At 48.4% G+C, this 15110-nt stretch overlaps 1 protein-coding gene across 6 annotated transcripts in view; it reads left to right on the top strand.

Moving 5' to 3' along the window:
* stau2 (staufen double-stranded RNA binding protein 2) overlaps nt 1-15110 on the top strand; it is a 258022-nt gene that overhangs the window by 14693 nt on the left and 228219 nt on the right. For all 6 annotated transcript variants that reach the window (XM_060899949.1, XM_060899948.1, XM_060899950.1 and 3 more), the window contains exon 5: nt 10251-10386. In XM_060899949.1, the coding sequence (XP_060755932.1) occupies nt 10251-10386 (136 nt within the window). The remainder of the gene's footprint in view (nt 1-10250; nt 10387-15110) is intronic.

The raw sequence follows: 15110 nt of genomic DNA, 5'->3' as shown, positions 1-15110 counted from the left end.
ACCTTCGCACTGAAGATTCTAAAACGTATGCACTGACAGCTCTAGAACCTTTACATAGCAGGTTCTCCTTCATTTACACTATGGATTGTAGTGTTGCACTGACTTTGCATTGCTGGCCATGTGAATGATTTTTGCACTTGGTGTTCTAGAACTTTTACACTGAGGGTTATAGAACTGTTGCACTGAGGATTTTTGAACCTTTGCCATTCTAGAATCTTTGCTCTGAGGATTCTAAAACGTTCACGCTGAAGATTCTAAAAACATTCTAGGACCTTTGCACTGAAGATTCTGGAACATTTGCACTGACAGCTCTAGAACCTTTACATAGCACATTCTACTTCATTTCCACTGTGGTTTGTAGAGTTGCACTGACTCTGCACTGGTAGCCTGAGAGCCTTTGCTCTTAGGGTTCTAGACCCATTACACTGAGGATTCTAGAACTGTCACACTGCAGATTCTTATATAGTCCAGTGAAGATTGTAGAGTTGCACTGACTTAGCCATGCAAAGTATTTTTGCACTGAGTGTTCTCGAACATTTAGAGCCTTTGCCATTCAGTCTTTATTATGTGGACTGTAGCGGGTTCACTCTGGATTGTGAAAATTCTAGGACCTTTGCATTGAAGATTCTGGAACATTTGCACTGACAGCTCGAGAGCCTTTACACAGCAGATTCTACTTCATTTACAGTGTGGATTATAGAGTTGCACTGATGGCCTGAGAGCCTTTGCTCTGAGGGTTCTAGACCCATTACACTGAGGATTCTAGAACCATCACACTGCAGATTCTTATATAGTCTGGTGAAGATTGTAGAGTTGCACTGACTTGGTATTGATAGCCATGCAAAGTATTTTTGCACTGAGTGTTCTCGAACATTTAGAGCCTTTGCCATTCTTGAATCTTTATGCGGACCATAGCGGGTTCACTCTGGATTGTGGAAATTCTAGGACCTTTGCATTGAAGATTCTGGAACATTTGCACTGACAGCTCGAGAGCCTTTACACAGCACATTCTACTTCATTTACAGTGTGGATTATAGAGTTGCACTGATTTTGCACTAATGGCCTGAGAAGCTTTGCTCTGAGTGTTTTAGAACCATTACACTGAGGATTCTAGAACCTTTGCACTGAGGGTTCTAGAACTGTCACATTGTAGATTCTGAGAGAGTGCAGTCAGGATTGGAGGGTTGCACTGAGGGTTCTGGAGCTTTCAATCTGATGATTCGGAAAAGGTCGGGCACCTTTGTGCTCAGGATTATACAGTGCTGAGCATAAATGAGTACACCCCCTTTGAAAAGTAACATTTTAAACAATATCTCAATAAACACAAACAATTTCCAAAATACTGACAAGCCAAAGGTTAATATAACATCTGTTTAACTTATAACATGAAAGTAAGGTTAATAATATAACTTAGTGTGGCAGCGGGGGCGTGGTCAAGCGGCGGTCTGTGACCAGAGGGCGGAGTCAGGGAAGGTAAGTGGCAGAATCACTACACCTGATGTCAATTAACCTGTGTTTGTGTGTCTTCCCAGCGACCACGCCCTATATAAGGAGAGAGCGAGGAGAGGAAGTGCGCTCTCTCCCCAACCAGACGGCTGATGTGTGTGCACGTGTGCTTGAGTGTCTGGGAGAGTAAAACGCTGAAAAGTGTTGTAATAAAGAGTTTTTGGAAACTCGGTTCTGTCCTGCCGTGCTTCTGTGCTCCACCCACCTGCGTAAAGTTCTACAGTGGTGCCGAAACCCGGGACGGAGGACAGAGGAGAACAGTCCCATGGAGTCCTCCCCCTTCGCAGACCTGGTCCACGCCCTCGCCACGGCCCAGCAGAGCCAGCACCAGGCGCTGGTCGCCCTCTGAAAGGAGCAAGAACAACGGTTCGAGGCCCTGGTGCTGGCACAACAGGAAGATTGACAGGCGTTCCGGCACCTCCTCGCGTCGGCGGGGTCCACCACCTCCACCACCGCGGGCCCACCCCACCTCACCCTAACGAAGGTAGGCCCGCACGACGACCCTGAGGCCTTCCTTGCACTATTCAAACAAACAGCAGAGGCCTCGGGCTGGCCGGTGGAACAACGTGCAGAGCGTCTCCTCCCCCTGCGAACGGGTGAGGTGCAGCTGGCCGCGCTACAGCTCCCCGCCAACAGCCAGCTGGTCTACGCAGACCTGCGCCGGGCTGTCCTCCAGCGTGTGGGGCGCACCCCCGAACAACAACGCCAGCACTTTCGCGCTCTACGCCTAGAGGAGGTCAGCCAGCCGTTCGCGTTTGGCCAGCAACTCCGGACGCCTGCCGGCGGTGGCTGAGGGCTGACAACCGCGACGCTGAGGGAATCATCAATCTGGTGGCACTGGAGCAGTTCATCGTGCGGCTTCCTGAAGGAACAGCGGAGTGGGTCCAGTGCCATCGCCTGGCGTCGCTGGATCGAGCCATCGAGTTGGCGGAGGATCATTTGGCGGCTGTTCCCACGGCAGGATCACAGATCTCCTCTTCTCCTCTCTCTCCCCCTCCCTTTCTGTGTCTCACCCTCGCCCCGTTCCCCCACCGCGGAGGCGGGGGCCGGCTCCACCCCAGCCAGCCCACCGCACCCGTGGTGCCCTCCCATTTCCCGCTTCTGTGTCTGTCTCTCTCCCCCCTCAGGTGAGTGAGCCCCAGAGCGTCGGTGCAGAGAGAAAGCCCAGGCCGGTTTGCTGGCGCTGCGGGGAGCCGGGGCACCTCCAGCATCAGTGCTCGGTAATGGAGGTGGGCGCGGTGGTCCGGATCCCCGACGCGCCAGGAACCGCCCTCGATCGGGCCGGAGCGTATCGCATACCGGTGAGTGTCCAAGGGGATACATATCAGGCTTTGGTGGACTCTGGCTATAATCAGACCTCAATCCACCAAAGCCTGGGGCAAGATGAGGCATTGGGGGGGCACAATTGGTGAAGGTGTTGTGTGTACACGGGGATGTTCACAACTACTCTTTAGTGTCGGTCCACATTCTATTTCGAGGGGAGAAATTTAGTGTAAAGGCGGCGGTTAATCCTCGCCTCACCCGTTCTATAATTTTGGGGACTGATTGGCCAGGATTTCGGGAGTTAATGACTCATTTAGTGAAGAGTGGGTCCTGCCGTAGTTCAGCAGGGGGAGGTCCTGGTGTGGCATTGGCGGGAGCATCTGTCACAGAGCCGTCTACATCATCACTGCGTCAGGGTGAGGAGCAGCAGGCTCCTCCTCCCTCTCTCGGGGAATCCCTCGCGGATTTCCCGTTAGAATAGTCGCGGGATGAGACTCTGCGGCATGCGTTTGACCAAGTGAGAGTAATCGATGGTCAAACGCTCCAGCCAAACGCCACCCCGTCCTTCCCCCATTTCTCCATTATGAGAGAGAGATTATACTGAGTGACACAGGACACTCAGACTAAGGAAACGGTCTCACAACTTTTGATTCCAAAGAGCCGCCGGGAATTGGTATTCCAGGCGGCTCACTTTAATCCCATGGCTGGACACTTGGGGCAGGATAAGACACTAGCCCGAATAATGGCCCGGTTCTATTGGCCAGGGATTCGCGGCGATGTCCGTAGGTGGTGTACGGCATGCCGCGAATGCCAGTTAGTAAATCCAGCAGCCATTCCAAAAGCGCCTTTGCGCCCTCTACCATTAATTGAGACCCCATTCGAAAGAATCGGGATGGATCTCATCAGTCCATGAGATCAGTCAACATGAGGGTATCGCTTTATTTTAGTCCTGGTGGACTATGCAACGCGATACCCGGAAGCAGTGCCTCTGCGCAATATCTCAGCACGCAGTATTGCGGAAGCGCTCTTCCGCGTCATCTCCCAAGTTGGAATCCCCAAAGAGATTCTGACTGATCAAGGCACTTCGTTTATGTCACGCACACTGCGCGAACTGTACGGGTTATTGGGAATTAAGCTGATCTGCACCAGCGTTTATCACCCACAAACGGACGGTTTCGTCTAACGGTTCAACCTCACCCTCAAAAATATAATTAAAAAATTCGTAAGCGAGGATGCACGCAATTGGGATAAATGGCTCGAACCACTGTTATTTGCAGTGCGAGAGGTCCCACAAGCCTCCACAGGGTTCTCCCCGTTCGAATTATTATATGGGCGTAAGCTGCACGGCATCCTAGATGTACTGTGGGAAAATTGGGAGGAGGGACCTTCACCAGCAAAAACGAAATTCAATACGTTATTGACCTGCACGCAAAACTCCACACACCCACCTAACCCAGGAGAATTTGTGGCAGGCCCAAGAACGGTAAATCCGCCTGTATGACAGGGGTACGAGCCTTAGGGAGGTCGCACCGGGAGATAAAGTACTCGTACTGTTGCCCACATTGAGTTCCAAATTGATCGCCAAGTGGCAAGGACCCTTTGAGGTCACATGGCGAGTCGGGGACGTTGACTATGAGGTGAGGTGAACAGACAGGGGTGGGGCGCTACAGATTTACCACCTCAATCTGCTTAAACTCTGGAACGAGGAGGTCCCAGTGGCATTGGTGTCGGTGGTTCCGGAGAAGGCGGAGCTGGGGCCGGAGGTTCAAGAGGGGCATTGACATCGCTTACCTCTCCGGTCCCCTGTGGAGACCACCTCTCCCCGACCCAACTCACGAAGGTTGCCCAGTTGCAGACCGAATTTTCGGATGTGTTCTCGCCCCTGGCCAGCTGCACCCGCCTCATAGAACACCACATTGAGACGCCCCCGGGGGTGGTAGTGTGCAGCCACCCTTACAGGCTACCTGAACACAAGAAAAAGGTGGTTCGGGAAGAACTCGAGGCCATGCTCGAAATAGGCATCGTCGAGGAGTCCTACAGTGATTGGAGCAGCCCAGTGGTCTTGGTTCCCAAGGCCGACGGGTCGGTCTGGTTCTGTGCGGACTACAGAAAAGTCAAAGCGGTGTCTAAATTCGACATGTACCCAATGCCTCACATTGACAAGTTGCTGGATCAACTAGGGAGGGGTCGTTTTTATTCGACACTGGATTTGACAAAGGGTCATTGGCAGATCCCCTTAAAGGATATGGGACATGAAACATAAAAGCACGCTATATCAGTTTCTTTCCATTAAAAATATGAATTAATTGCATCAACAAATACAAAATCATCTATTAAATTCAGCAAAATCGTTATATTCGTGATTATATGGCATTTCTGCTCGACTTCCTATGCATTTTTTGCAACCGGAAGAGCCGCTGTCAAGTGATCATACGTCACAAAAACTTTCGGGCACAGCACAAGCGGGTAGATGAATGGAGAAGTGGATGACAAGAAAATTGTTTTTATAGTCTTTAAAGTACATTGGACATCATACATTGGACATCATGGTGTATTGTGCTGCTTATGGTTGCAATAATTCCAATGGGAAATGCCCTGGAGTAAGTTTTTTTGCATTCCCCAAGGACCCGAAGCTGAGGAAAGTGTGGGCTCACCTGCGCATGCGCAGTAGGCTTCGCGCATGCGCAGTAGGCTTCGTGCATGCGCAGTAGGCTTCGTGCATGCGCAGTAGGCTTCGCGCATGCGCAGTAGGCTTGGTAGGACAACTTTGCAGAACACCTGTTGAAAAAAACTTTGCACCTACTGTTTCCCACAAACTGTATTCGGACCATTTCACTGAGGATTCTTTCAACATTAATACTCAGGTACTGAGCGATATTAATTCATGAAACATGAAACAGGAAGCATAAGGATGAGAAAAAAAAAAACAGTTCAAATCGGGAAGCCGCGCACACCTGCGCCAGGCTGCACAAATGCGCGCAGCTTCCCGACCCAAACCGCCTCTCTCTCATCCTTACACTTCATGCCTCATGCTCCATGAACCAACATCGCTATTTTTATTTTTTTTTTAAAATCGGATCTGCGCGATTCAGCCGTGAAAAAGGCGGCATCCGCCGAAAGGCGTGCTGTTTGCATCCCTGCACGGAGGCCAGGGGACAGGGCAGGAATATTTTTGTTGATATGAGTGATCCGGTGCGATTTCGCGACCCCCCCGTTGAAGACCTCTGCGCTAAGCGACTGAAAGCCGAGGTAAGGATTAGTATTATAATTTTGGGTGTATCAATTATTGATTATCATAATTCTGACTCGTTTCGCCATTTTGAATGTTTTCATCTCGGACTCTGGAAGCATTGTATCTCAATCAATCTCGGAAAATATCAGCAAAAAAAACCCTAGCTTGCAACGGACTTTAGCTAGATCTATGATGAACTTTCAATGTATGATACAAAAATAATACTTCTTTCAACAGATCATTAGCCTTTGAGCAGAATTGTTTTTAACTTACCAGGAAGTGTTATCGAGCCGACCGCTTTCAGTTTCATGAGGGCTGAATGAACTCTCAATATCATCTGACCCGTCAGAGTAAAGACAAGATCCATGTTCATGTGAATTTCCAGCTATCGGTTCGAATTGATAGGGTCTAACTTCACATCTCTGTGAAACATCGGGAATGTCACTGTCGATGGTGTCCATTTCGGTAACCTGTTTACATTAGATTCCCAAGCGCTGGCTCCTTGGAAAGTTTTTGTGACGTCACGGGTCACGTGACCACCTAGCTCATGAACGAATCCTTGTTTTACGCTGATGTATAGAAAAACTTGAATAATGTGATGATTTTCACATTTTTGACGCCCTGCAGTGATTTAGATGGCATTTCTTATGTCCTTTATACATAATTATGCCCAGGTAAAAATCCATGTCCCATATCCTTTAACTCCATTATCCCGAGAAAAAACGGCCTTTTCCACACCGTTTGGCTTACACCAATTTGTTTGTCACACTTCCTTTTGGGCTGTTTGGGGTGTTTGGCCGCTACGTTCCAGCGGCTTATGGACAGTGTCCTCCGTCCCCACGCCACCTACGCGGCCGCATACTTAGACGACATAATAATCTATAGTAATGACTGGCCGTGGCATCTGCAACACCTGAGGCCCATCCTTGGGTCGCTGAGGCGAGCGGGTCTCACGGCCAACCTGAAGAAGTGTGCGATTGGGCGGGTGGAAGTACGGTATCTGGGCTTCCACTTGGGCAATGGGCAGGTGCGTCCCCAAATTAATAAGACCGCAGCGATTGCGGCCTGCCCAAGGCCCAAGACCAAAAAGGGGTTGAGACAGTTCCTGGGGCTGGCTGGCTACTATCGTAGGTTTATACCTAATTATTCGGACGTCACCAGCCCGCTGACTGATTTCACTAAAAAGGGGGCACCAGATCCGGTCCAGTGGATGGAGCAATGCCAGCAGGCTTTCTCTGAGGTGAAGGCTGCACTGTGTGGGGGGCCACTGTTACACTCCCCTGACTTTTCTCTCCCCTTTATGTTGCAGACGGACACGTTGGACAGAGGGCTGGGGGCTGTTTGATCCCAGGAAGTGGAGGGGGAGGATTGCCCCGTGCTGTATATCAGCAGGAAGCTTTCAGTGCGTGAGGGGCACTACAGCACAATCGAGATGGAGTGCCTGGCCATCAAGTGGGCGGTCCTCGCCTTCCGCTACTACCTGCTGGGGTGCCCTTTCACCCTCTGTTCGGACCACGCGCCCCTCCAGTGGCTCCACCGCATAAAGGATGCCAACGCGCGGATCACCCGTTGGTATCTGGCACTCCAGCCCTTTAACTTCAAGGTGATCCACAGGCCGGGGGCGCAGATGGTCATGGCGGACTTCCTCTCCCATCGGGGGAGAGTTGGCTGCAGGCCGGATGGCTGCCCGGCCCGAGTCGGGCGGTGGGGGTATGTGGGGGCGTGGTCAAGCAGCGATCTGTGACCGGAGGGTGGAGTCAGGGAAGGTAAGTGGCAGAATCACTACACCTGATGTCAATTAACCTGTGTTTGTGTGTCTTCCCAGCGACCACGCCCGATATAAAGAGAGAGAGCAGAGGAAGTGAGCTCTCTCCCCAACCAGACGGCTGATGAGTGTGTGCATGTGTCTGGGAGAATAAAACGCTGAAAAGTGTTGTAATAAAGAGTTTTTGGAAACTCAGTTCTGGCCTGCTGTGCTTCTGTGCTCAACCCACCTGCGCAAAGTTCTACACTTAGATTACACGTTTTTTCAGTTTTACTCAAATTAGGGTGGTGCAAAAATGAGTACACCCCACAACAAAAACCACTACATCTAGTACTTTGTACGGCCTCCATGATTTTTAATGACCGCACCAAGTCTTCTAGGCATGGAATGAGCAAGTTGGCAACATTTTGCAACATCAATTTTTTTCCATTCTTCAACAACGACCTCTTTTAGTGACTGGATGCTGGATGGAGAGTGATGCTCAACTTGTCTCTTCAGAATTCCCCAAAGAAAATAATTTCTTTACACCACAAAGGTGAAGGCTACAAGAAGATCAACAAATCTTTACTTATCAGTCAGAATACTGTAGCAAAAGTGGTACAGAAATTTCAGAAAGATGGAACTGCAACCATCTCACAGAGACGTCCAGGTCGTCCACGGAAGTTAACACCTCGACAGGAGCGTCTTCTGATGAGAAGGGTTGAAGAAAATCGGCATGCAAGTTCACTGCAGTTATCTAAAGAAATAGAAAGCCAAACTGGAGTGACTATTTCCCGTGACACAATACGGCGTACACTGCAGAGGAACGGCATGCATGGACGCCGTCCACAAAAGAAGCCTCTCCTAAAGCCCAGGCACAAAAAAGCCCGCCTAGAGTTTGCCAGGGCCCATGCTGACAAAGATGAAGACTACTGGGACTCTATACTCTGGAGTGATGAGACCAAGATAAATGTTTTTGGAACTGATGTTTTCAAAACTGTATGCTGTCGCCAAGGTGAGGAATACAAAGAAAAATGCCTGGTGCCTCCAGTGAAACATGGTGGTGGCAGTGTCCTTATGTGGGGCTGCATGAGTGCTGCTGGTGTCGGGGAGCTGCAGTTCATTGATGGCGTCATGAATTCACAGATGTATTGCTCTATACTGAAAGAGAAGATGCTACCATCACTCCATGTCCTTACTTGTCGTGCACTTTTCCAACATGACTAAACACACATCTAAGGCCACTGTTGGATTTCTGAAGAAGAACAGGGTGAAAGTGATTCAGTGGCCAAGTATGTCTCCTGATCTGAACCCAGTCGAACACCTATGGGGAATTCTGAAGAGACGAGTTGAGCATCACTCTCCATCCAGCATCCAGTCACTAAAAGAGGTCATTGTTGAAGAATGGACTATTGGGAAGAGTCCCAGTAGTCTTCTTTGTCAGCGTGGACCCTGGCAAACTCTAGGCGGGCTTTTTTGTGCCTGGGCTTTAGGAGAGGCTTCTTTCGTGGACGGCATCCATGCATGCCATTCCTCTGCAGTGTACGCCGTATTGTGTCACGGGAAATAGTCACCCCAGTTTGGCTTTCTACTTCTTTAGATAACTGCAGTGAACTTGCATGCCGATTTTCTTCAACCCTTCTCATCAGAAGACGCTCCTGTCGAGGTGTTAACTTCCGTGGACGACCTGGACGTCTCTGTGAGATGGTTGCAGTTCCATCTTTCTGAAATTTTTGTCCCACTTTTGCTCCAGTATTCTGACTGATAAGTAAAGCTTTGCTGATCTTCTTGTAGCCTTCACCTTTGTGGTGTAAAGAAATTATTTTCTTTGGGGAATTCTGAAGAGACAAGTTGAGCATCACTCTCCATCCAGCATCCAGTCACTAAAAGAGGTCATTGTTGAAGAATGGAAAAAGATCGATGTTGCAAAATGTCGCCAACTTGTTCATTCCATGCCTAGAAGACTTGGTGCTGTCATTAAAAATCATGGAGGCCATACAAAGTACTAGATGTAGTAGTTTTTGTTGTGGGGTGCACTCATTTTTGCACCACCCTAATTTGAGTAAAACTGAAAAATGTGTAATCTAAGTTATATTATTAACCTTACTTTCACGTTATAAGTTAAACAGATGTTATATTAAACTTTGTCTTGTCAACATTTTGGAAATTGTTTGTGTTCATTGAGATATTGTTTAAAATGTTACTTTTCAAAGGGGGTGTACTCATTTACGCTCAGCACTGTAGATACTTTTGTTCTGAGACTTCATGGCCCCGTACTGTAATGATGATGGGACTCCACTGAGGGTTCTCCAACATTTGCACTAAGTGATGGTAGTCTGTTCTTTCCAGCGCTCCCCCCGTATCTGTTTTAGTTGGATGCTGAATAACTCGCACACAGTAGGAATGTTAACACGGTTAGTGAGTTAGCAGTAGAGGTGGTTGTGGTAATGTTGCATCCTGTCAGCAGTGTTTATTTCCACATAAACACCTGCGTGTGTTCTTCAGGCAGCATCACCCCCACTGTGGAGCTGAATGGATTGGCGATGAAGCGAGGGGAACCGGCTGTCTACAGACCGCTGGAACCCAAACCCCTCCACAACTACAGGGCCAACTACAACTTCAGAGGAATATTCAATCAGAGGTGAGAATTGACCTAGAGTACTGAGAAATCGTGAGATTTCAGAATAAGCAGCTGCAGCGTGTTCCAATCAGCAGGTCTGGTGTCTGTTAGTGAGACAGTGGTTCTATGGGATGTCTGTTTGGGGTTCCCGGAAAGCCTTTTTTTTTTAAACCCAGTGACTAGATGTTTAAGTAAGTAATAATATATAAATAAATATATTAAACACTGGGCGGCACGGTGGTGTAGTGGTTAGCGCTGTCGCCTCACAGCAAGAAGGTCCGGGTTCGAGCTCTGTGGCCGGCGAGGACCTTTCTGTGCGGAGTTTGCATGTTCTCCCCGTGTCCGCGTGGGTTTCCTCCGGGTGCTCCGGTTTCCCCCACAGTCCAAAGACATGCAGGTTAGGTTAACTGGTGACTCTAAATTGACCGTAGGTGTGAATGTGAGTGTGAATGGTTGTCTGTGTCTATGTGTCAGCCCTGTGATGACCTGGCGACTTGTCCAGGGTGTACCCCGCCTTTCGCCCGTAGTCAGCTGGGATAGGCTCCAGCTTGCCTGCGACCCTGTAGAAGGATAAAGTGGCTAGAGATAATGAGATATTAAACACTGAACATACCATTTACAAATCTCATTAATATTAATCGTTGTGTTTGAACATGTAGAACCTGATATGTTTTGCAATTAAAGCTGTTCTGTCCAACAGAGACAGTGTATTTAACCCTGTGCTTACAGAAATGTTAGGCTCGGTACCAGTGTCTTAGCCGTGAGTGCCGTTCATTAAAAGACGGCCTTGTTTTAGCAGGTTGAATTTTGATTATTAAAGTGTCATCTGCCCAGCTTGACTGATTATGTGGCTGAATAAGTTCCTCTCGTGTCCATTAGGGGGCAGAAGAGCTCCATGTGTAATAGCTGTAGTTAGACTCATGTTGATGCTGAAGCATGTGTGTGGTATTAAGATCACAATGCTTACCATTTTAGTGTGATATATTTTATAAAAAATCCATCGATTACTTTTCTGCCTTATTTTCTGCACATGAACATACACACTACGGAGTAAACATCCACTCTAGAGTTACAGCGTATATATTCTACATCTACAATCTATTGAGTTGTAAGAGGATCACTGGGACGTGCAAAAGTTTTTAGTACACATTCCAGCGTTTATAATGTTTGACACTTCAGCCTTAAAGGAGCAGATTTGGAGCAAGCGTGTCTTGGCCAACAGGGTGATGTTGAGTACAATTCCGGCCAAGCTGTTACTTTTACATTGATAATGAATGTCAGCAGAATATTACAGCCCTGCTAGGTTACACAGGTGGTTACACACACTGGCAGACACCCTGTCGGAGAGCATTGTGCAGCGGGGGAGAAACTGCGACAGTGTGGCACACGGTCTCATCCTATCCCGTCCGAAACGCTCAGTGAGACGCGTGTTTGTGTCTCCACCGTAGATCTCTGGCATGGAGCTTTAGAAACAGTAAGACAGCAAGGAGCCGAGGCAAATCTGATCTGTGCAAGATTACATCATTCTGGAACAGACAGACGGAAAAAGAGAAAGGGACAAACAAACATAGTGGAAGCTAGAGACAACAAAAAAGACAATGAAGCGGAAAAATGAAGATAAAATGTCAAAGTGAGAGAAGAGACAGAAAGGGGAAACAGCAGAAGGGTCGTGAGACAGATGGGGAGACTCGTGAAAACGGACAGAAATGGGGCAGAAGACAGACTAGAGCGAGAGACGGAAATGAGAGAGAGAGAGAGAGAGAGAGAGAGGAGGGAAAATAGGGAGCTGGAAAGAAATGGAGCTGAAGGGGGGGAGAGAGACCTAGGGACAAAAAGGGGATGGAAAGGGGGATAGAAATGGAGTGAGCCATGGGAAAAGAGGATGAATAAAAAGGGAGAGAGACAGATAGATGAAGGGGACAGATGGATAGATTCGGAGAAAGAAAAACAAAGAAAATAAGAGCGAGGCAGGTGAGAGATAGAAAGGTGCAGAGAGAGAAATCTGAAATGGGAGGGAGAGAGTGAGGCAGAAAGAGATATACAGAAAGTGGAGGGAGAGAGACAGGCAGAAACTGGGGGAGAGAGAGTGAGGCAGAAAGAGATATACAGAAAGTGGAGGGAGAGAGACAGGCAGAAACTGGGGGAGAGAGAGTGAGGCAGAAAGAGATATACAGAAAGTGGAGGGAGAGAGACAGGCAGAAACTGGGGGAGAGAGAGTGAGGCAGAAAGAGATATACAGAAAGTGGAGGGAGAGAGACAGGCAGAAACTGGGGGAGAGAGAGTGAGGCAGAAAGAGATATACAGAAAGTGGAGGGAGAGAGAGAGGCAGAAAGAGATATATACAGAAAGTGGAGGGAGAGAGTGAGGCAGAAAGAGATGCACAAAGTGGAGGGAGAGAGAGAGTGAGGCAGAAAGAGAGATACAGAAAGTGGAGGGAGAGAGAGGCAGAAAAAGAGATATATACAGAAAGTGGAGAGAGAGGCAGAAAGATATATATACACATACAGAAAGTGGAGGGAGAGAGTGAGGCAGAAAGAGATATACAGAAAGTGGAGGGAGAGAGAGGCGGACAGATATACAGAAAGTGGAGGGAGAGAGACAGGCAGAAACTGGGGGAGAGAGAGTGAGGCAGAAAGAGATATACAGAAAGTGGAGGGAGAGAGAGAGGCAGAAAGAGATGCACAAAGTGGAGGGAGAGAGAGAGTGAGGCAGAAAGATACAGAAAGTGGAGGGAGAGAGAGGCAGAAAAAGAGATGTATACAGAAAGTGGAGAGAGAGAGGCAGAAAGAGAGATATATACAGAAAGTGGAGAGAGAGGCAGAAAGATATATATACACATACAGAAAGTGGAGGGAGAGAGTGAGGCAGAAAGAGATACACAAAGTGGAGGGAGAGAGAGAGTGAGGCAGAAAGAGAGAGATGTACAAAAAGTGGAGGGAGAGAGTGAGGCAGAAAGAGATACACAAAGTGGAGGGAGAGAGTGAGGCAGAAAGAGGGATACAGAAAGTGGAGGGAGAGTGAGGCAGAAAAAGAGATGTATACAGAAAGTGGAGAGAGAGGCAGAAAGAGAGATATATACAGAAAGTGGAGAGAGTGAGGCAGAAAGATATATATACACATACAGAAAGTGGAGGGAGAGAGTGAGGCAGAAAGAGATATACAGAAAGTGGAGGGAGAGAGTGAGGCAGAAAGAGATATATACAGAAAGTGGAGGGAGAGAGTGAGGCAGAGAGAGAGATATATACAGAAAGTGGAGGGAGAGAGTGAGGCAGAGAGAGAGATATATACAGAAAGTGGAGGGAGAGAGTGAGGCAGAAAGAGATATACAGAAAGTGGAGGGAGAGAGTGAGGCAGAAAGAGATATATACAGAAAGTGGAGGGAGAGAGTGAGGCAGAGAGAGAGATATATACAGAAAGTGGAGGGAGAGAGTGAGGCAGAAAGAGATGCACAAAGTGGAGGGAGAGAGAGAGTGAGGCAGAAAGAGAGAGATATACAAAAAGTGGAGGGAGAGAGAGGCGGACAGATATACAGAAAGTGGAGGGAGAGAGACAGGCAGAAACTGGGGGAGAGAGAGTGAGGCAGAAAGAGAGAGATATACAAAAAGTGGAGGGAGAGAGGCGGACAGAGATGTACAGAAAGTGGAGGGAGAGAGAGTGTGGCAGAAAGAGATATACAGAAAGTGGAGGGAGAGAGAGTGTGGCAGAGAGAGACAGGCAGAAACTGGGGGAGAGAGAGAGTGAGGCAGAAAGAGAGAGATATACAAAAAGTGGAGGGAGAGAGAGGCGGACAGAGATGTACAGAAAGTGGAGGGAGAGAGAGAGTGAGGCAGAAAGAGATATCCAGAAAGTGGAGGGAGAGAGAGAGAGGCAGAAAGAGAGAGATATACAGAAAGTAGAGGGAGAGAGAGAGTGAGGCAGAAAGAGAGAGATATACAGAAAGTGGAGGGAGAGAGAGGCGGGCAGAGAGATATCCAGAAAGTGGAAGGAGAGAGAGAGTGAGACAGAAAGAGATACTGTATATCCAGAAAGTGGAGGGAGCGAGAGAGTGAGGCAGAAAGAGAGAGATATACAGAAAGTAGAGGGAGAGAGAGGCGGGCAGAGAGATATACAGAAAGTGGAGGGAGAGTGAGTGAGGCAGAAAGAGAGAGATATACAGAAAGTAGAGGGAGAGAGAGGCGGGCAGAGAGATATACAGAAAGTGGAGGGAGAGTGAGTGAGGCAGAAAGAGATATACAGAAAGTGGAGGGAGAGAGACAGGTAGAAACTGGGAGAGAGAGTGAGGCAGAAAGAGAGATATACAGAAAGTAGAGGGAGAGAGAGGCGGGCAGAGAGATATACAGAAAGTGGAGGGAGAGAGAGTGAGGCAGAAAGAGATATACAGAAAGTGGAGGGAGAGAGACAGGTAGAAACTGGGAGAGAGAGTGAGGCAGAAAGAGAGAGATATACAGAAAGTGGAGAGAGAGGCAGGTAGAAACTGGGGGAGAGAGTGAGGCAGAAAGAGAGAGATATACAGAAAGTGGAGAGAGAGGCAGGTAGAAACTGGGGGAGAGAGAGGGAGGGAGACAGATATACAGAAAGTGGAGGGAGAGCCCGACTTACAGAAACTAGAATGACTGACAGACAGGAAGGGTGAGAGAGTCAGACAGGAAAGGGCTGAGAGACAACAGAGGAAGACGGAGAGAGAATAAAGAGGATATTTGTAAAGAAGGAGAGGCACATGCAGAGAGAGAGAGAGAGAGAGAGGG

This window comes from Neoarius graeffei, chromosome 19 (genome assembly GCF_027579695.1).
Source record: "Neoarius graeffei isolate fNeoGra1 chromosome 19, fNeoGra1.pri, whole genome shotgun sequence".
NCBI lineage: Eukaryota > Metazoa > Chordata > Actinopteri > Siluriformes > Ariidae > Neoarius > Neoarius graeffei.
Note: the sequence above shows the minus strand (reverse complement) of the source record. Positions and strands in the feature narration are given on the sequence as shown.